Raw genomic sequence first — 23,482 nt, 5'->3', positions numbered from 1 at the left:
AGCCCCTTGTTTAGATAGATACCTGCTTAAAGAATTATCAAGAACTGTTGTTTTATCCTGATGATCATCATTTTTTCTTCTGTTAAAGTGGTTCTTCCTTGTCCTATTGTTGTGCCTGTGTCTTATCTTGATCTGCGCTACATCAATTGACTTACTCATCCCTTGTATTATACCTTCTTCTTCGATCTGCAGCCCTTCATTGATTTCTTTTTTATATTTTTCAATTTTTTCTGCATATACCTGTCTGTCTTTTTCTTTTTTGTTACTGTACTCTACATCAGGTACAGCTATATCGCCCATAAAATTACCTAAAAAAAAAATATTTATTAATAACATGATTAAATTAAAATTAAAATAATTATTAGGTATAGGTAGTTTTAATATTTTAATTTATTTAGGCTATTTTTAGGCTAATTGTTCATATGTGAATATGTTAATGGTATAAACATAGGTAATATTTTAAAATTAATCTACATAATTTACAAATTTGTGTGCATATAATAAAATTCATAATATACATAAAAAATTCTCCATAATCTTCACAAATAATGTTATTAAACAATAACAAAATAATTTACATTATTCTTCATCGTTGTTAAAATATTCAATCTCTCCCAAATGTGTATAAAAGTAATTGTGTATAGCCGTATAGGTACAAATTTTTTGGTTCCAGTATGATCTACTAATGAAACATCTTGTACTGAATTTTCATAAATTAGATATAAAAAAAATATATATATATATACATAATTCTATTTACAATAGTTCGCTATTTTTTAGGATGTTGACGAGTTTTGTTAAAGTTCTTTCTTCAAATACATATAAAAATTAAACTAAATATTTTTATATAGATGTAAAAACAACTTTTTTGGGATCTTATTATATTAAATTTTTATGATTTTTGATCGAGTAGAATTTTTTTTATCGGCACTTATAGAAAAAATATTAAATTGTCTGTAAATATCTCAGAGAGCCAAAATATATATTGAAAATTATACCATATATATAAAATTGTAATAGACTCATAGGAACATTTGGTAAATAATTTGAATTATCATAAAATAAATAGAAACCATTTTGATCAAAATCTGGTTCAGCGTAAAATTTCATGCTTTCCTTAATTGTATTTTTTGTTTTTCTCAATTATTAAAAAATTTCTATAAAATTATTAATCAAATTGCCAAATATATTTATTGTATACCAAAAAAACTAAAATAACATACATCGATGTAAAATATATTGATCCGCTCAGAATCTAAAAACGGTTAAAAAAATATATTACCATGGTTATAATATTGTCTACACTTATTAAACTTATTGTATATTTATATATCTATTTATTTATAGTTTTAATATACAATCAATTAAATTATCTAATTTTAAAACCAATTATTCGTGAATTGTTATAATAAATTTATAAAATATTTATTTAATAATTATTTATAACACGATCATAATTTACCTTTCCTGAACAAAATATAATTTATAGATTTTTAAATATTATAAATAGTCAGATTCTATAATAATGATCGTCACTTAAAAAAAGAATGATTTGTGTTTTCAGATTTTTAGCATAATCCAGAATAATATACTATGTGTTTAAAGCAAATTCCAGATAACGATCTAGAATTTTTTTAATATTTCGATAATGCAGACTAGAAATTCCGGTAAAATATTTTTAACGTATGTATAAACCCAACCCAATGTTAATAAAATAGTTTATTTTTTTAATCTAGCCTTAATAGTTTGATATTCACTTATTTTAAATGTTATTAAAATTAATACAACGCCTCGAGGAACTTAATCGTCATGTCTCTATATACCACAAAATATCAGTTATATTATATACATAAACGCGCTGTTTTGTTCCCTGTATGAAAATCACGCAACTACCTTTAGTTATATATTTTTATTTCGTTGCAATTGGTATTTTTTTTATACATTATTATAATTACATAGTAATATGCAATATACGTTTATTCATATTATACTTGCAGCTAGCCGGAAAGATTTATAACTTATTATCCCAAGAATCTGAATGATATATATATATATATAAGGCACGCGAAACCATTTTACTGACTTTCAGTAGGTACCTTGTAGACAGAACGTGCCTTTTTCCTTAATGCCTGGATTAAGAATAGATAATAATATCGTTAATTTACGTGATAAACGCGTCCCTTAACCACTACACAAGTATTATAAGTACTATATAGAATTCTTGAATAGAAATCGTTTATATATTATTGAACCTATATGCATTCTATATAGGTAGTAAGTTGGTAGGTACATCAATCAAGAACGAAATACTGATTTGCGTAACAACTAACAATGTATCCAGTGTTAACTCGATTGACCCTGCACATTATAATATACTTTATAGTTTATACATTACACAATCTAGCAGTATAGTGAGCGTTAAGTATAATACGGATTAGAAGATTTTAGTGTGTGCGTTTTAAACAAGTTTAGAAACACGTTTCAACCTCCGTTATTTATATATTCAAAATTTCAAGAAAATCAAACCAATGAAAAATTAGTTCAGATATTATTTTTTAGTAAAATTTTACTATAAATTCTTAACAAGTTTTTAGTATTATATTGAATATATAAAACGAGTGCTTTCGATTATTCTTGCCATCATATAATACAATATAAAGGTATACTAAGTACTAAATATTTACTATTATATCATTAACTGTAGTGTCTAATTATATGATATTTAAAATCACATCATTATATTATTTAAATTCATTATTTCGGACGGGATATTTTATAATATTTTTTTATTTTTTCTTAAAATGCGTTGGGCGCAATATAAAATAATATGCTTTTGAAGTTCTATAATATAATTCACTTCTAGAATTAGTTCTAAAAAAAAACCAAATCGAATTTGACAAATAAACTCTGTTAAGAATATTTTATTATTAACACCCGTTATAGGCGTATATCTAAGTATCATAAGTGTATGTATACTGATAAAAAAGGACTTTCGCTGGTATGAAATTTATATAAAGTATTTTAAATAACATGTTTTTTAACAAAGTATATAAAAAAAGAAATAATAATAATGAGATATATCTTCAATACAGTATGTACACTGTGTAATTACTTATTTAAGTACGTATATTACACTTATACTATACAAACAATAAATGTATATTATTTTTTATACATTCTATGGTTATACTATACGCGGAACAGTTCTTTTTAAAACGCGTATGATACAGAAAAAAAATTCGAAAATGTGTGCGGTTTGATGTGTGTAATAATTATACGGTACAGCGATTCGCATGGCGTACGTGTGCATCGTATAATCGAATAGGTAAGTAGATAAGTAACACATAATAAGTATATAAATGATATTTAGAAGCAATGAAAATAAAAACGAAATTAATAACGTACTATGATATTTAGGTCAAGAAAATAATATAATAATTTATCGTTAATTCAAGAAAATTTGAACGAGACAAGCCTAATTTTCTCACTCATCCAGATGATGTGGTAGTATTTTGATTGAAATATCTTAACTTTTGTTAACGAAACCTATTAATATAACTAAAATTGCATTATATACCCTCGCTATGTTCGTCCACCAAGTTACACATTAACAGTCATCCTCAAAGATGCCTCAAAGCGATAGGCGGAATTATAATAAGTCAATTTCATTTGCATAAAATTCAAAGAAGTTCAACCCCCGAATGAGTTAAGACTACTGCCGTAGGCTTCAACAGAATAGGGTACGTGTAAAACTATATATCTTTAACTGGTATACATAATTGACTCATGACGATGTTCGAATCATTTATTTATTGTAATAATAGTAATAACTAATAAGTTATAATAACTATAATCGTAATATGGTATTTGTATATTATATAGTTATAGTATAACTGATTGTCATGGTGAGTCAGTAAGTCGAATTCGTGTAGATATAAGACGTGCAAATTTAAATCAATAAATTTTCCTATGAGTTATACTTCAACGTTACTCTTGTGCTAAGCGTATAACAAGCTAGAGTGTACAAGTCGAAAATTGAAAATTGAATTTTAGTTTGTACGTTTATAATATTATTCTATCTCTATAATATAAAAATGAATCGCAAAAGTGTTGTAAGCGCATAACTCAACAACGCCTGGACCGATTTCGCTCATTCTTTTTTTGTTTGGGTCGTTATTGCCAGGAGAAGGTTCTTACGGACGAAAAATTTGAGAAAGTTATCGGGTTAGAGAAATATGACGAGGTGGTGATGAAATTACAGAAGCGCCATCTATCCAGCAAATAGTCAACTAAATTATTTTTGGTAGTCAATGGCAACCATTTAAATAAAATAAATCATTTATTTAAAATGTTTTTAAAAATGCATGCAAATAGACATACAAACTTAAATCGTTGTCATAGTAAAAAAAGAAATTAAAAATCTTTATATATAAAAATGGAGACAAAAATATATAAAAATTCATCAATTGAGAATAGCTGAACCGATTTCGCTAATTATTTTTTAGGAGTATTTGTTATTGTCTGGAGAAGGTTTTTACGAAAGAAAATTTTTAAAAAGTTGATGATTCGCTCCTATTGGTCGCAAGAGAAGGTGCTTATGTAGTTATGTAGTACAATTTTAGTAAAATCCACCAGAAAACTTCGGAATCTGGATGTAAAAAAACAACAACTGTCACTGCAGTCCAGCAAGAAAATAAACTATATTAAGGTCACTATTGATTATGATTGAATATAATAATTATAGACCTGTTGTTATATTTTGTTAAAACCATAACAACAAAAATAAGAATTAGCAAAATAAGTCAATGTCTACAGTAAATTTCAAATTCATAGCAATAAACTAACATAACAAGTTATACCAAGTTTTATTGTTTTACCAACAGGCAACAATATAAAAATTACGAGATGGCACATTATTGTATTTTACCCACCGTAGTAAAATAAAAAAATGATATAACTTTGAAACTTAAGTGTTAGAAATTATAAGCTTACGTACACATCTCGCGGGGTCCGCAATCCACCATGTGTGGATTGCCTACATGATAATATACTGCTCGCATAATCATAAGGGAGTCTCACGGCAACGACAAGCAGAATGACTATAATATTATGACTTGAGTAACTCACTGACTAATAAACGTAGAGCCTGAACAATGATAGATCGATGCTTAAAATTTACACGGTACATTCGTAAAATCGTACCACAAATTTAGTGTGCAATAAGAAAGCATTTTACAAAATTCGCATATTAAAGTGGTGGTTTCACAAGATTTTTGAGAATCAAAACGGTCAATGAAAATATATAAGTTTTGAACACCGTTAAACCGAATATTAAATAACAAATTAATCAAAATTCGAATCATATTATATAGAATTGTCATTTTTAACGGGCAACGAAGTGAGTAATAAAAAATATCGCGAATGTGTACAGCTGGCATCTAAATTAATTTGATCACTAAAGAATGTTTATTGATTATTCAAGTTTTACGAATACTACCAAAATTATGTGTAGCCGAACTTTTATTTATTTACACTAAGTATAACACGGTAAATATACCTAATATGACTTATGAGTTCTTTATGCGAAATATGCTTTACACCACAAAAACTGGTTGCCATGTGCATATTTGATTTTTTTGGTACATTTTGCATTTATTATAAAATCAAAATAAAATAAAACCCCTTGCTTATTATTGGTAAAATTCGTTACTATCTTAAAATATGGGGTCCAAAATAATCAAATTAATTTAATAGGAATTTTTATTTTGATAAATATTAATTATATTATGTTTATAATGTTTATATGTTATAGTTATACAATATTATAAGTATTTTAAAATCGATAAAAATGAGTTGTATGAATATTTAATATTCAAACTGTTAACATATATAGGTAAATTCTGGATTATCAAACAATGTTTAACAAAATAATTTTTCTCAAACATTTTAAACATGAATATAAATTTAAAAAAAAAATACATACCTAAATAGTTTTCGAGTTCTGTGTAAAATAAAAATATGTAATTAGCCGAGTTGATGTTGCGAGAAAATATTATGGTAAATCTATTAGGTATAAAATATTTTTTTATTGTTTTATTTAATATTTATCATTCATTAATCATTAGTATAATAATTATTATAACTTTACAATAATGCAATGTGTACATTTGATAATATAAACGGATATTAATATTACGATTGATAATATTTATATTCTATTTTAATATAATCTTTTACATAAATATAATATTATGTAGATAACATAATATCTGAAATTAGCTAGATGTTCATTAAATAGGTACACGTGTTACAATATTATTAAATATTAAAAGGACGCCACACCTGTATGTGTTACTTCCGTCTTACAAACGTATAGCATAGCAAATTTGTATTCAACATTTCTTATTTTGTGTATTAACCTTTAATAATACAGTGAATTGACCTATTATCGAACTTAAGGTAAAAACATTATCTGTGTTTTACTATGAGGTTTTACGATATTTTAATTTTCAAGTGTGTTATCAATATGTATGTAAATATTACAAATTAAAATTTTTTTAAATATAATTTATAGTAAAGGTCGGATTTAAACTCCCTTAAAATTATTTTTTATGTCCTTAAAAACCCAAAATATTCTTTTAATATTCAGTAGAAAAAATATATTATTTTTTATTATTATTTATTCAATTAAAATTTATTTTATTTCCAATAAAAATTAATTCGTGCATAAATGGTACATAAAATTAATAATGTGTAATATAATTATCAATAATTTTTAGGAAAAATATTTACAAAAATAAAATATTTAAAATAATAAATAATATAAATATTTTTTATTCTCAAATATTCTTTAACGTAGGTATTAAATATTATTCTCTAACAAATAAAAAAAGGTTTTTTATGCAAAATAAAATTGTTTCTACGAATTTTGTTTCATGAATCATAAATATTTCTTACTCCCATTTAAGTACAAATACTAGAAACAAATATGTAAAATAATAAAAATCCGATCACTATAGTAGTTAATAATTAATTTTTGTAATAATTTTTAATATGACTTGTTTTTATACTTAAATATGAATAAATAGAACATTCAACAATTCGATTGCAATCCAAACTTAATGTACAAATATTATTTATACAGTTCTATACATCCATTTTATAACATATTTAGATGTTTTATTGCATTATAAAGAATATTATATGTGCATACTGCATAGTGCATACAGACTTCTGACTACAAACTACATACTGTAACTGCTCACTGTAAGACATATTATGTGGATATATATTTCAAAACTATCACATAATGATTAATATTAAACGGAATTAGGTACAATATACCAATACTGCAGTCCCAAGGAAATGCCAGACTAATAACAATCTTCGCTAATTTTTGCGAAGAATAGGTCATAACTTCATAAATCATAATATAGTAATTAATAGAGTTTAATATGTTTACTTTAACTATGAAATGACCTCGACGTGTTGATATACACGTAAAACTCTTTTTAATTACTGTTTATTCTGCTAAATACTAATTATATACTGTATAGAATAATATAGTTATTAATAAAACTAATTTAATACTATATTATCTTCAATTTAGTTAATTGTTTTTCTTCATTTTATTATTTATATTATAAATGATGTTAAAGTGTATGTTATACGTATCATGCGTTGCCTATTTGTCACTTGAGAAAAAAAATTCGCCAAATATTTTTTAATTCTTTTAATTCGTTTATAAAGTAAAAAGTTAGAAATTTAGAATAATAAATTTTACATTTTAGAGTCAGATACAAGTCAGATTTGTAAAGTTATTCTTTTAAAAAAAAATAATATACATAATATTCTAACGTAATAATCTTATGGTTTTTATAAATTAATTGAATTAATAACTGAATATTAGGTAATATAATGTGTAAAAGTATATAATACTTAGTCTATAATATAATAAAATACGTAGGAACTATACTTATTTTAATTTAGGATTTCGTATTTTCATATGAAAATTAATGATAATATCTTTTAATTATGATATTTTCAATTTAAGAATACTGTTTACAAAATTAGCTAAATCACAGAATAAATATTCATAGTATTAAGTTATTATAGGTACCTCTTTAATACCTTTCCAATTTGTACATTGTACATAATACATATTATATTTTTGTAGTACATTTTATTATTATTTTACAAAAATAAATCACATTATAAGGTTGAAGTTGAGTTAGTTTAGGTTTAAAGCAATTTAAACTTATCTATATTTTATGTGAATGTCATATTACCAAATCCTAATTAAAAACAAATTTGTAAAACATATTTTCTATACATACTTACATATTATGACTTTTCACAGAGTTAAAATGAATGTTTATTTAACATACATATTAATAAATAGAAAATTTAATTTATCTTTAGTAAATAAGTGACAAAGAAAAATATAATGTCGAAGGATTTTATGTTAATGAAGGTCGTCTTGCCAAAATAATATTTTATTATACTATGTATTTTAGATAAAGTAATTGGTACAGCTGTATTATAAGTCTGCAGTGTAGTGTTAAATGTTAATATCAAAATATTAGAATATAGGTACACTCGAGCATATATAATTTGTATTTAAGTAAAATAGATAATGTAAATTGGCAAAAATCTATGTATAAGATAAATTGACATCTTGCTTTAATTCAAAATGTATACCTCTACGGCTCTACCTACTGCATATTATTCTGATAAATACTATAATACATATAACTATGTTAATAACGTTTGTAGTAACTAACACTGAGAATATTATAATTTAAATGGAAGTAGGTTGTAAGTATCTTAAAAGCTTTAAAATATCTATGGAATATATAAAAAAAAAAAATATAAAATGATATGCATTAGAAAAAAAAACGAATTCTAATGACAGGATTATTGATTTATAAAAGTATTAATTATAATAGTACTTGAAAATCTCTATTTGATGTTTGAAGAAATACGAATTCTAAAGGTTTATTATATTATTTTTAATCATGGATTTAAGTTATTTACTTAAAAAGAAATAGACATATGCTCAACTACAAAGTATTTTAATTAATTTTATATCAATAATAATTATTATGTTATATTGGTATAAAATGAAAAAATATTTTATGTCTACTTTGTATTTATACCTGTATGTACATTGTACAAAATAATGAGGTATAATATTATGATAATGATTTAAAAACTGTTATAAGTTATAATTCGTGAGTATGGTCAAACATATATTTTAAGATTAGTATTTTGTTTTTTTGAAATACTATTTTTTTAACCATTGTTGTATTATTACAATACATCATTTTTGTGCGTTAGATATTTGGATTTAAGAAACCTGCACATTTTTTTCTACTCGAAAATAAAATTAATAATAATATCACTATAACAAACCAAGTATAATTGAATGGAAAATCACATACATAAGACCTACAATAATATAGAGTTCATCGACATTACGTATTTTAACGACCTAAGTCCAGCGGCAAATACGAATACTATGACAATTATCCAGAGGAAAGAAGAATGTCATTCAATAATTACTTTTCTTTTTACTTTATCCTAAGTAGTTTACCAAAACGGAGTTATTCTGACCTTTTTTAAGACACTGTGAAAAATCCTCTCTATACCTAGGTATAAGTATAGTAGGTACCTAACTACTATATAAAACTGCAAACGACTAAGAAATACCACCCCCTCGAGAACGTTTATAAGAAAAATGTGTCAAACGGCACCCCAAACAGTGTACACCAAATCTACACGGACCCCACGGGACATGTTCATATATATATATATACACAAGCTAATATAAGCCATTTCTTTTCTTTTATTCCTTTTTTTTAACATCGTTACTTACCGGCTTTGCAGGGGTCTAAATCGACATCATTAGATATTTTTTTCGGGTAAATCGCGCAAAGCAGTTCATCGGCGGTGAACTTGGAACAATCGACTGTAAGCCATAATCCCGCTAAAACGCGGATAAACAAGAGGAACCCTCCGGCCGCCTCCATAGCGACTCTCGAGTGTCGTCCCTCCTGGTTAGTGCTCAATTATACTGCTTGACGATGATCATTATCTGCATGTTATCCTGTACGAGGAAATATAATTAATATCATCTATTTTCGTATATATTTTATAAATACTATTTACTTTTTAATATAACAAGAAATGTATTTATTGAAATAATATTAATAACGAACTATTTTCTACACGCTCACGTTAAGCATAATATAATTATTATAAAACACCGATCTTATCACAAGTATTATTATTATTATAATACTCTAATATTACATTTTTTATTTTATGATTCAGAAAATATAACGTGGCCTCGTTTCTTTTCCTCATGTGTACCTATATCACAAAGTCCACGGACGTTTTGGATATGAGAAAAACGGTAGGTATTTAGAGTTTATTAACAGTAGTATTGATTCTCATTCAATAATGTTTGTCGATTGAAATAGATAATATTTTTTAATAAGTAAAATTATTGTGAACCGATTATGATTTGATAAAATAATACCACTGAGTTAATTTTTCATTATATGGTCGTTATCCGTTTAATTTTCCAAAATCGTATACAAAAATGGTAAGATAACATAATTTGTCTTATCTAATACATAGGGTGATCGGTACTGATTAGAGAAAAATATTGAAACGTACATAATTTCGAAAGGTTGCATTACTGATTTTATTTAATATTAAAAATAATGATAATAATATAGCTATCAGTTTTTTTCTGTTCAATGTTCTGTCAAATTAGTGAAAATCGGTTAATTTAAAAACAAGAATATTTTAATCTCGTTCGTGATATATGGGTACTATAAAGTATCTATATACCTAGGTTAAAATCGAAACACATCTGACGAAAAAAATATACATATCATACAAACTATAATAATATTATATTAAACGGTATAGATACTTACAGTTGTATTTGTTGTACGTGTTGGTGATTTTCGAACGAATAAAAATAAATAAATAATTTTATCGAATTAAACACGTCAGAAAAAAAGTATTACGACAATACTGTAAATTAGACTTTTATTAATTATTATTATCACACTCGACGATGTAATATTTCAGTATCATTTAATTATAATATTATAATACGAACGCGAACACGAAACGACCGGCTCGTGAGCCTACGGAACGACGCAGTACGTACTACGCCCGACACGAGTACTTCTACGGTTACTACTAAAGAGCTCCCGCGAGACGCGATGCGCCTGTACCTATATGACCAATTTTTATCCACCCTCTTTCGCCGTATCAATCTCCCGCGTTTGCCGCCGCCGACGCCGTGTACCATAAATATTGACATGCCTATCACACGTCCTGTCGAGCCTATAATATTGTCGCCACACACTGTATCGCTTTGTAATGCAATATTAAATGCACTAACTTATTATTCTTTAGACGATGTGTAATTTAAATGACAGCAAATATTTTTATTATTATAATTATTATTATTACACGGCTAAATGACAAATGTTCGACTAACACTGATAAATACTAAAATCGACCGGTCTGTAATAATACTAACAATAACAGCAGTTATGAAATCTGCCGTCGATGCATAATAATGTTTTCATTTAAGCCAAATTTTATCGGAAATACAAACATAATAGTGCTAAAAATTATAAAATTCCTATCTTTTTGAATCGAAATGTTATTATTTACAGTATTGTTTAATATTAATTAAGTATATTATTGTATACATTTTATATAATAATAATACAATTAGGAATAATATAAACGTCATAATAACTAAAAATTTTAAATACGTACTACTATATTCATACGTATATTAAAATGTTCATAATGTTGCACAAACAGGAAATATAAATGACATTTCGAGTTACCGTAATAGGTTCGAATATAACACGCAAAGACAAAAGATATTCGATGCAACCTGTACGTTGCAGTTTTAATGGTTTTGTTTTGACGTAATATATTTTTCGCACATATCATCCGGATCCGGCAACACAATATTATGACGTCATTTAATAATAGTGTTTTTAGTAAACAGCGATTTGCAATGCACCCTTTTTGCACTTAGTCATCACACTTCCCTCGCTACAATTTCGTTTACCAATAGTGCGTACGTCGTTAGACGATCCCATCATAGCCAGGATAACGCCAAATCGCAATTTTCACCTCATGATTTTCGTTTTTCAATCTCACTCTTAATATTATATCTGCCTATAAGACTCCTTTTTATTTTATAAAATCGATGTCAGTCATCAGATAGCTATCGTACAAGCGCAGTACTTATTGTACTAGTTAAACACAATCTTGTGTACGTAGGTACAACATTCCACGCGAAAAAAACACGCGGGGTGATAAATCGTATTTTAAAAGCGCCTGTACTGGGATACGCATAAAAAAAAAATAGATCATTTATTGCGGTGGCGGCGATAGTGTTGTTCGTCGTCGTAATTATCCCAAACAGTGTGATGGCGTGTGCGCGGGGGTGGTGAGGACAAAGACAAAAAGAAAAGAAATACCCAGTACGCACTTTAACATAGTTGCAGAGCACAAGTCCTTGGCCTTTCGCCATTGCACAAACCTGACACATGAAGTCGAATAAATTTTTAGAAACGGCATTTCAATTGTGCTTGCAGTGGTGTTCAGGCACATCAGCGGCTGTGTGGGGTCGGTTCGACTGGCAGTAGTGTGGGCTAAAGATTTTTTTATTATTATTCTTACACACACTCACACATACACACACGCACATGCATCAATACGACATATAATATCAACAGTGTTGACCACACAGGTACACTCCTACCACGAACCAGGTATCCGAGTGGACCGGTTTTCGGTGTATACCTATTTGTTGTAAACGGCCGAGAGAGAGAAAAACGCCGCGCATGCGATCTATACGAGTAAAACGAAAGCGATGGAATCGACGTAATAATATTATATCGGCAGTAAGTTCCCGCTCAATGCACCTGTGTTAGTAATACTACCAGTGCTCAATAATAGTAATGTTTTCTTGAGGACACAAAAATGGAGTAAAAATCTTATTTTTTCAAATCGTCAATAAAAGACGACGACGATGTACCTCATACAATTTAAACAGTCAACATACACGTGAGTAAACATTACGCGATAGGCGTGTGTGTAGTGTGCAGTCGCAGACAATTCGAACACTTCATGCAGTTCATACACACGTCACACACACGCACGAGCGCGCGCGCACATACGGAAAATACTAAGAACACTATAATATAGTAACTGTAGTGGGGATTCGGCGGCAGCAGTAACTGCGGTTACGGCCAAGGTGAATACCGCGGTGGTGGTGGTGGTGGTTGTTGGGCCGGTCAGTTGTGGTTCCCGCGGTGGACTGGTGGAGACTAGAGGTAAACGTGCGGCGACGTCGGCGGCAGGTTGACGAACGTTTTACAATCGGTTCGTCGTCGGTCTGGGTTTTGTTGTTTTTGTCGTTCGGTTTAACGTTCCTTTAACGCGTATTATGATGTTATAATGTGAGCAGTCGGCCCTTCTATACAACAGTTCGGCTGTACGTGACTATCGCTGAATTTGTTTGTTTATTACCGTGTTACTCGTTTTCTGATTTCAATAATCGCGCGAGTGGTCGCAAAAGAAGTTTAGTGAAAAAAAGTTCTCCGTGGACACGGCACACAAAGCGTACCGGAATTCGGCCAATAGAGATTCTTCTTTTCCATGGAAGCAGCTCAGTCGCAGTGGTCGGCCAACGACCGTATTTGAATCGAAGTGCAGGAGTGACAAATTCGCACGGTAAAGGTAAGAAAAAATGACATTGCTTACTTACGTCGGATATATTTTGTCGCAACGGATGAATTAAAATTATTATGTAATATATATGTATAAATCGGAATAAATTTTTCACAAAAATTGGGACTAACTATACAGTTAAAACGTTTTTTCCGGCATTAAAAACTCCAATGATTCCACTTTATAGTGATATGTGCTTTGAGTACATTTTAGTACTTACCAACATAGAGTATAGTATTTAATAAAATTTATTTACCATCAAGTGTCAATTAACATTTCCCGTACCTAATCACTTTCATCCTCGACTGACATTTTTGGTCACCAAAATTGTGAATTAATAATGATTGGAAACTACACTTCATTTACATAAGAGTAGTGGGGTAGTGCCGTAGTGGGTACGCATGACAAAATCCGTCAACGAATGTAGTGATAGGTAGTTAAGCTTTTCCCAAGAATGAGTGAATATCGAGAATTTTAAGTTTTAACTACACTCGAAATAAAATATGGTTTCTCCATTGACTCTTAGTATTTTTATAATTTATAACAATTTGACGAATCATTGTACCATAAACTATACTTGCATACTTAGTACTTACTATCTATACATATTATAGAATTTGTTGACCTTGAAATATTGCAACTGAATACCCGGTGATATACATATAATTATTATGATATAAATAGGTATAATGTATAATGTAAAAGTTAATTTGCTACAATTTTGAATTTATTCAGAGTATTAAACGTAGGTTAAATGTTCAACATAGGTTCGGTAAGTACTATGAATGTTTTTATGCACAGAAAGCAAGAATGCTGTGTAACAGAGATAACAGTAATGCGATTTGAAATCAAAGACTTATCTTACTATGGTATTGAAATATTATCTTCGATCACAAATATTCAAACATAACTTTTTTTTTCTAAGAACAATCACTGGACGTTCGAAATATCTCAGATAGAAAATGCTAACGGTGGGTACCTAACGGACTTTTAGTAAATGATTAAAAATATAATTAAACATTTGATTACATCACGATTTTAGAACCATTGATGTTGATATTAATATATCTAATGAAAAATATGCATGTATGGCATATATTTTGAGTATTAACGAACTACTTAAACATTTTGAAAACAAAGACAAATATTTAATTTATAACGTAAGTTTTGTTATGACAAAAGTTACACAATTTATATTACAATATGTATATGGGCGTACTATATACTTTATAGCTTATAAATATATATTACCTATTATAATTTATAACGCATGAGTATGATAAAACGTTTATAATACGAGACTAGGACGTAGAATATTTCATTTTCAGAAATGGAACTGAATATTTTCTCTCTTATAATATTATACTATAATTTAATATAGGTATGGTATATATTTACCTATTATATACCTATAATAATAAAATATACCTATATGAAAATTACAATATATAAAATTAAAAACAAATTCTAATACACATTAACATAATTCCTACTGCTTGTAAACGCACACAATTCTTTGAAAACATTTATAACAGTACCTTCCTACACTGTTAATTATTATGTTTGATATTTGAAGCTGATATTAAAGCTACAATAAAAATTAGTATATTATAGTCGGACACAGAACGTTCTCTCCGTAAGCAAATTGTAACCGTTCATCGGCACTAGTCACGAGTAGGTAATAGGTAATTTATCCAATTCAATGTGTCCTGAGGCCCTGTACTGGATACCATATAACCAAATCCTGTTCGAATATAAATGGCAAACATTGTAAGTTTTTTTCGAGGTTTTTTCATAGTATAGGCCAGGTATGGGCAACTCAAAGTAACTAGCGTGCCACTTTTAAGTACTTAAAAATCTAGCGGGCCGCAGTGCATAGGAAAAAGCAAAAAAAAAAGGTCCTTCAAATTTACTAATATTTATTTTTTATCTTTATTTATTTATATTTACAATTATTATTTAATGTGATACTTGAGGATGAGGTTTTTCAATAGACAATTTAGTAAAATCCACTTCTATGTCTGTAGTTGAAAATTGTATGAAGTAATTTGAAAATGTAGCTCGGGCCAGATAAAAAAAGTACGCGGGCCGCCAGTTCCCCATCCCTGGTATAGGCTATAAATGTTTTTTCAAAATGAGAAAAATAAATTTTAGGTATATGTTTTTGACGGCAACCGCCCTATCCACCCTATTCTTGACCTACTTGGATATTTGCAATTGTATTTTATAGAAATGTACCTACTTTGCAATTAAACAATTATTATAATACATTAATACTATTTATTATAAAATAATACTACTACTACTATTATTTATTTTAGTGAATTTACACGATATATTAATTTAAATTATTAATGCATTCAATGTCGTATTGAAATATTAGACCATAATATTACACGAGTTCTCAACGGTTGTTGATATATAGTAGGATTTATTTATTTTAAAACATTTTACGGCGGCATGTCGACACAAAGCATGTTCCAATGACGTTACGAAATATCGCTTACGATAAAAAAAAGTAGGTAATATTGTGTATACGTACAGTGTACATTGTACATACTGTAGTGATTATAGTGTATACTTGGTAATTTACATTTTCGATATATGCTACACAAAGACGAATTACACCCATGCATGTGTAGAGTCGTTGGTTAGGTTATCTTGAGTCGTGTTAAGTGGAATTTTGGTAGGTGCTGATATTTGTGTGACGGTTGCCAACAGGGATGGTAAAGGCGTGAAAAATGGTCGCAAGAAAAAATATTAAATGAATTCTCAAACACTAATTAACACATCTTTTTTGTGTGTGAATTTAATTTTTCAGTATTTCTTACAGTGTATCATATTTTATTTAAAAACGACTATTTGGAAATCATATATATTTAGTATTAAATATAATATAACTTACACAAATATTTTATGAGTCTAATTATTTAATATATTTCTTCAATTTCAATTCAAATACTTTGTAGGGATACAAGTCTTATTTAAGTTTTATTTAACTATTAAATAACTATTTCATTTTGAAATAATTTCTGGGACGCAACTGGACATCTTTGTACTTTTCCTATTGCTAATGATCGAATCCCAAGTGCATCACAATAACCGTGGATTATATAGTCTGTCGATCCGAACTCTTCGTACGCGTTTATCCCCCAAGAGCATACAATCAATGGATGTTATGTATATACATTATACAAGTACTCTACTTGCATTAACGTTTCTTATTCCGGTGAGTCGAGAGAAATTTAAAATGTATTAGTCATGGCGAAAGGGGCCGCAAACACAAATATTGAAACCAAACCATCTACCTGCAGGGACTAATACAAACTCGTGAAGTAGGTTGTAGGTTAATTATATAATATATAGTATGCACTATGCAGTATGCAGCAATCATAAAGTTGCCATGTTGGTATTACTATAGATTTAGTTATGTAGATCGTATAGTGTATACCATGTGGTTCCTATCCATATATCACGTCTTCACATGTTTGAATTTGAAGTATAGCGTAGACAAAAACTCATAACTTAAAATCAATATCAATCAAATAGTGATTCGTGATACGTCATTATAGACAGGTATATTTTATTTTAAATTACTTACATGTATTGATATTTGATGCCGAGTTGTGTTCCGTAGGGCATTTGTGCCACCGGTCTGCAGTGATTAATCTATGCATTTTATATACCTATTCATATAAATATATACACACTCCTAATATATGACATAAATTGAATTGATTTATTATACATTTGATTTTTGAATTAAATAAGTACCAACATGTTTTAACATTAAAAATAATTCATCCGTTGGATAAACATTGTAGACTATTTATTTATTTTATTTTTTGTGATAAATACTGCTATATTATGCGAAGAAAACTGCTGTTAACAGTATTATTTATTAAGATAAAAAACGGTTGTAGGTTGAAGATTAGAAGATAGTAGAGAGCCTACATAGTAATATATTATAAATACTATATTATATAGGCTCTCTAGAAGACAGTATTCGAAATTATTAACAAATTTAGTGCTCACGAATGTTACGAAAACCATTTAGTGAACTCTGTGGGTATTACTTAATAACAGCTGTTATGAAATAGTTTTCTCCATGATTTTTTCCAAGATTTAATACATCCAATTCAAAATGTTTTATGAGCTTAAAAATTTGTGTTTTTTCATTTGTGTAATTGGACTTTGTGAAATTAGTGTCTATGTCCGATTTTTAACAAAATAAGTAGAATATTGAAGAAATCATTAAAACTATAATTGGGTTAAAGAGGACGTTAAAAAGTAATTTAAGAATATCATTTTAATAAAATTCATAAAATTTGTATGACTGACGAATGATAATATTATGTAGTATTGTAGTTCATGAATTATGGCATATGACGTATATTGATGTGGAGTTATCTATAGTAATAATACTAACTGCGAAAATATTTTAGTTCATAAATCCATAGTTTATGTCCATAATGCAAGAAATAGGTTGTTACATGTATTCTATGAATTTCTGTCTATAAAAACTTATAAGTGAAGTGATATTGATACTTTTTTTTTTTTTTTTTTATTTTTTTTAAAAAAATGAATATTTACAATCTGTATACATTATTATACAATAAGATTTATACTTATGAATGAAAACATATAAATAAATTAAAATTTATTAAATATAATATTATATATACCTATATAATTATAAACATAAATATACCATATTAAAATCGGAGAAGGTAAAGGCTGAAAATAACGAATTTTTTGCTTCTAAAATTTACATTATAGATTTATACGATGACCTCTTTATGACTTGTACCGTATATATATAACGTATAAGATATAGTAAATTTATTATGTTTAAGCGGATTGACATTGGTTATCTTGTTACGGTTTTATCGGCTTAATATAAGACTCGTGCAATTAAGTGTTAGCCATATTACCTATGATAATAACTGCAATGCTGTTTTCTGAATTTATTTCACTGAATTACTTTTAAATTCATATTTGTCCACAATCCAAAAACCGATCTTATTATACAGATAGTATTATTTACTTGATGTTTATCTTACAAAAATACGTTTTTAAATTACAAAAATGATATAATATTATAAATTATAATGTATATAAATAGTGCACTTAAAACTAAGGTATTCTTTAACTATCTATCGGCTATTAGTGTTAACCAAGTATTTTCTTTTTCGATTCATTAATTTCTATGTCATTGGTTATAATATTTTGTTATATAAAAGACTAGATAATAACAATAATAACATAATTTTATATAATAGGTATATTACTACATGCATGTACAATAGAAAATATGATTATCTCTACTATATGAGTAAATAATACATTCCCCGGGAAATTATTATTTGCTAAATTGTAGGTATACTTAAATTGTAATAATAGTTATTAATTAAACTTCCCATCTAAACATAATTTTATGTTTCTAAACTTCGTCATCAGTTTTCCACTACACGGATCAAAGATAGAAAAGAAATAGTGCCCTGCTATCCTATTAACTTTTATGACAGTCAATAAGATTTTAAATACAGCACCTATTGCAATACTATAAAGTTTACTGTGTAATAAATAGCTTGTTTGTGTACAAAAATAATATCATTGCTGTCGTAAATAAAGCGAAAATCATTTAAATTATAATATAATAGTATAGGTTTTATAGCCATTGAAATAATATAGAATCGTGGGAAAATAAAATACACCTCCAGTTTAGATTAACATAATTAATTAGATAAACATAAATCTATTAATTACTATACAAGTTAGGTATACCTAGTTAAGATGATTCTCAAGTATAAAACAAAATTTTTGCTTATGAATACATTTTAGTACATATCTAAGTATATACGTTTGTTAATGTTTATTTAATTATGTCTATATAAAATTCTTAATCGAGCTATCATAATGATTATATTAGTACGCAATTCCAGCATTTTATTAACTATTATATTTAGAACTGTAAATTTAATAATTTTAAAAAAATACACGACATCTAAGTACAATTTAGTTTTTTTGCTTAGGACAATTCAAATATTATCTTAGAATATACCTATTCGTTTTTTATAAATTACCCAATAAAGTATACATCTATTTAAATTAATAAAAAATATAATATATATGTATATTAATTTGATCACGTGGAACGGATATTGGTATACTTCGGCATAAATGGACGATAGATATGAAACAGTATTCTAAAGTGTTTTATTGAAGAACAAAAAAATATTAATACAAATGTTAATCTAACGTAATAAATATAAACGAAAATCAATTATTTCTAATTTAAAATTACCTCAATGTTATTTCCAACAAGCAAAATTCATTATAAATTACATGCCATTTCAAATATATTACTATTACACATACAAAAAGTATTAAAAAAAAAATTACAAACATAAATCGTTAAAAAACCATAATTTTAATCGTAAATTATCGTCAAAAAAGCAATTTCACTCAATGTTGGCATTAAAAAACATAAACTTACCACATATTACCGACGTCCGACATATTTAAATATTCTAAGACAAAGTCAGTATTAGTTTTTATAATAATACATTTTTAAATAATTACTTCATTTCAGCTAATATTGTAAAACAAACGAAGCATTATATAATATTAATACAATGAAAGAATAAGAGTCGCATTCGTATACATTAATACGTCAAAACAAACGTTTGTAATGAAAAGTGTTGTCGTCATCTATATATTGTAGTTACGTAGAATTTAATATAATCAACAGAGTTTATTGTTTATAGTTTTTTTTTTGGTCTTCTTCTAAAACAATAACTGACATAGTGATTTTAAACCGACAATATTAGTCATTCGATAAGCGCGCGTACTGTCATTATTTCCCGAAACGACTTTCGGATACATTTTATTGTAAGAAAAACCTTTCTATAAAATTATTTGTAAATATTTAAAATTAATATTAACCAAAGTGTAAACTAAATCCAATTTCTATATTGAAATTTCTTTAATATTTAAGCGTTTTTACTGCTTCTAAGGAGTCATCAGACTAGAAAAAACCTATAATTATTGGAAAATTAATAATTTCTGCTCCACTCAGAATTTAAAAATTTTTGATACCAAAATATCCCCTTGTCGGTCGCTACCGTTCAATGTGTTTCTTATGGCAAAGATATATTTATATTAATGAGGTCTCAGGGACTTAACTTTGGCGTATAATATTAACGCTAGAGATCAAGGTTATACCTTACTTAAGTAAAGTACCCGATTCTTTATATATATATTATATACATATATCATAAATTAATAATATATAATAATAGTATAATACATAGATAATATGATGGTAGTTAACAATCTGAGTATGGTGTGCTTATGTGGTACCGACGTGGCGACATGCAGCAGTAAGTGTGAATGTTCATTGTGGTAATGCAGATCATTGTGGAGTATTCTCGATTGTATTTCTGTTTGTATAATTGTATCGCACCCTCTCTATTCACGCATTGGTCATTATTACATATTATTAGTATACCATGACGTGTGCTGGAAAATCTTTAGTCAGCTCACCCCATTTCCCTACACTCGGCAATCAGTATATTATTAGCCGTGCCCTACCTAAGGAACAATATACGATGTCAATAGATGGCAATATTTACAATACGAAAAGACTAGCTCTAAAACCTTATTGTAATATAGAAATGAACCTTGTACCAGTGACGTATACAGAATCTTCATAGAAGGATCGGGGTTGTATTAAAAATATTCTCGTATATATTATGTTAACAATATTTTCAAGTATTTATTTAATATTGTGAATATAATCTAATAATGGACGGAAGATGATAGATAACATTCCTTTGTGTGTGTATCTCGTTTTGGTGTATGCGACTACCCAATTGCGCTGTGAATGATGTCATCGAGGCTCCGACTTGGATGTATTCGTTTGTTTCATGATATTTCATTGCATTTTTATTATATGTTTGATACCATCATTATTATTATTTATCATACATAATAGTGATATAACATGACGTATGCCATATAAGGTACGCGATATCTCGTCGATTCGCGAATTTTATATCGGTCTGATACTATATTGTCCCTCTGGTAATATATTACGTATTGTGAAGTAGAAGTAGCAGTAGGTATCCCGGTAGATATTGACTATATAGTCTATGAAGTATAATATAAACTTTAATATTATTGTGTAAGTTACACCAACCAGATTCCTCCTCATGCATCCGTGACCGGAATATAACTTGATACAGACAGCCGCCGTTCGCATCCCGCATTCATGCATCCATTGCGCTATCACAGTCACGGAGAAAATTTTTATGTTATTTTTTTTAGCTACCTATAGGTATATCTATAAAGATAAATATATATTTGTATATATCTATAAAGATATATCTTTATATTTTTTTCATTTTTTTGTTTCAATAAAATCTCATAAGCTATTATCTATTATTATGTATCATGTATATTCATTAGTCGTTGCTTCTGTTATTGTTGGAAGGAGGGTATATTCTACATATTATTCTGCACTTGTCTATTATACTATGACGTATGTTCCCTAAAATATGAACTATTCACCAGTTTTAGGTTATAATTAGAACCTAAATGTTGGGTCTACATCCTATCCGTGCGTATATTTTAATCTAACCTATGGAATGAAGAATGTAACCAAATATTCATATTATCAGCTCTATGTACAATGCAGGAGATTTTCATCGTTACGATGAGTATTTAATACGATAACACGTTAAAAAAATAGTTAATTGTAACATATCCATGTCGCTAGCGATACTACGAGGTTGTTGATCATTTGACGGAGGGATTGAGACGACCGTGGTGAGTATCAATAAACGAATGTGTGAGTTTGATCAGAGACCCATAGACCAACACAAATAATAATTCAACCGCGTAGTATGTGTTGTGTTTGGATAAACTCTATAATACAATTAATGTATTTAAACGCCACGCGCCGTCGCCTTCACCGTATTATTGGGTTGCGTCATGAACGGCCAAGGTGAGTCGCGAGCGTGCAGATAATTCGCGTACTATAACGTCTATATGTTTATCGGTAATAATTACACTCTATACTTATGAACAATAGAGTGGTGTGTGTGTGTGTGTGCTATGTTTATTCCGCCACAACGTTAAGATCGTATCGATTTCAGAACTGGTCTGGTAATAAATTCCTTTGGATCAAAAATTCGAATGGAAAATAATTTATAAGTATAAAAAAAATTATATAACATACTACCATATTATTTGCCGCTGTTAGGTTTACGGTGGTTATATATTCGAATTAAATTTTTTTTTTAAATATACACATAACATAATCATGTAGTATTTTTGTTTTTGTTTTCACGAAGGTGGCGATTTAAAAGCGATTTGTGGTTTTAGGTTCATGTACGCATTTTGTATTTTAAGTACACATAATTTTATACGTAAACATTAATTTAGGGTTTGGTTCAGGCGCGTAGCCACGGATGAAGGAGGAGGGCGTTGCTCCCCTAAAAATATTAAAAATATTATAAAGACATTGTATTAAATTTATAATGCCCCTCACAAAAGTTTCCTTTGTCCCACCTGAAAATTTGGTCTGGCTACAGGCCTGGTTTGATTATACTAATATTATTATAATGCGTGCACGAGAATGCATCGTTTACTTGCTCTTTACCTAAAACTAACAATAAAAAAGTCTGTTTCC

At 28.0% G+C, this 23,482-nt stretch overlaps 2 protein-coding genes across 2 annotated transcripts in view; one reads left to right on the top strand and one right to left on the bottom strand.

Annotated features, from left to right (window-relative positions):
• Positions 1-11,687, bottom strand: part of LOC114124504 (tolloid-like protein 1) — a 50,724-nt gene extending 39,037 nt beyond the window's left edge. Inside the window, exons 1-3 of the mRNA XM_050202849.1 lie at positions 10,950-11,687; positions 9,878-10,108; positions 23-308 (exon numbers count right to left, since the gene is read on the bottom strand). Of these exons, the coding sequence (XP_050058806.1) occupies positions 23-308; positions 9,878-10,031 (440 nt within the window). The 5' untranslated portion in view covers positions 10,032-10,108; positions 10,950-11,687. The remainder of the gene's footprint in view (positions 1-22; positions 309-9,877; positions 10,109-10,949) is intronic.
• A 1,654-nt stretch (positions 11,688-13,341) lies between these two features.
• The window catches only part of LOC114124505 (uncharacterized), a 58,754-nt gene continuing 48,613 nt past the window's right edge, over positions 13,342-23,482 (top strand). The window contains exon 1 of the mRNA XM_027987764.2: positions 13,342-13,794. The gene's annotated coding sequence lies outside the window, so the exon portion shown is untranslated. The remainder of the gene's footprint in view (positions 13,795-23,482) is intronic.

The sequence above is a fragment of the Aphis gossypii genome, chromosome 3, assembly GCF_020184175.1.
Source record: "Aphis gossypii isolate Hap1 chromosome 3, ASM2018417v2, whole genome shotgun sequence".
NCBI classification, from domain to species: domain Eukaryota; kingdom Metazoa; phylum Arthropoda; class Insecta; order Hemiptera; family Aphididae; genus Aphis; species Aphis gossypii.
The sequence above is the reverse complement of the archived record's forward strand: the minus strand, read 5'-3'. Positions and strand labels throughout refer to the sequence as shown.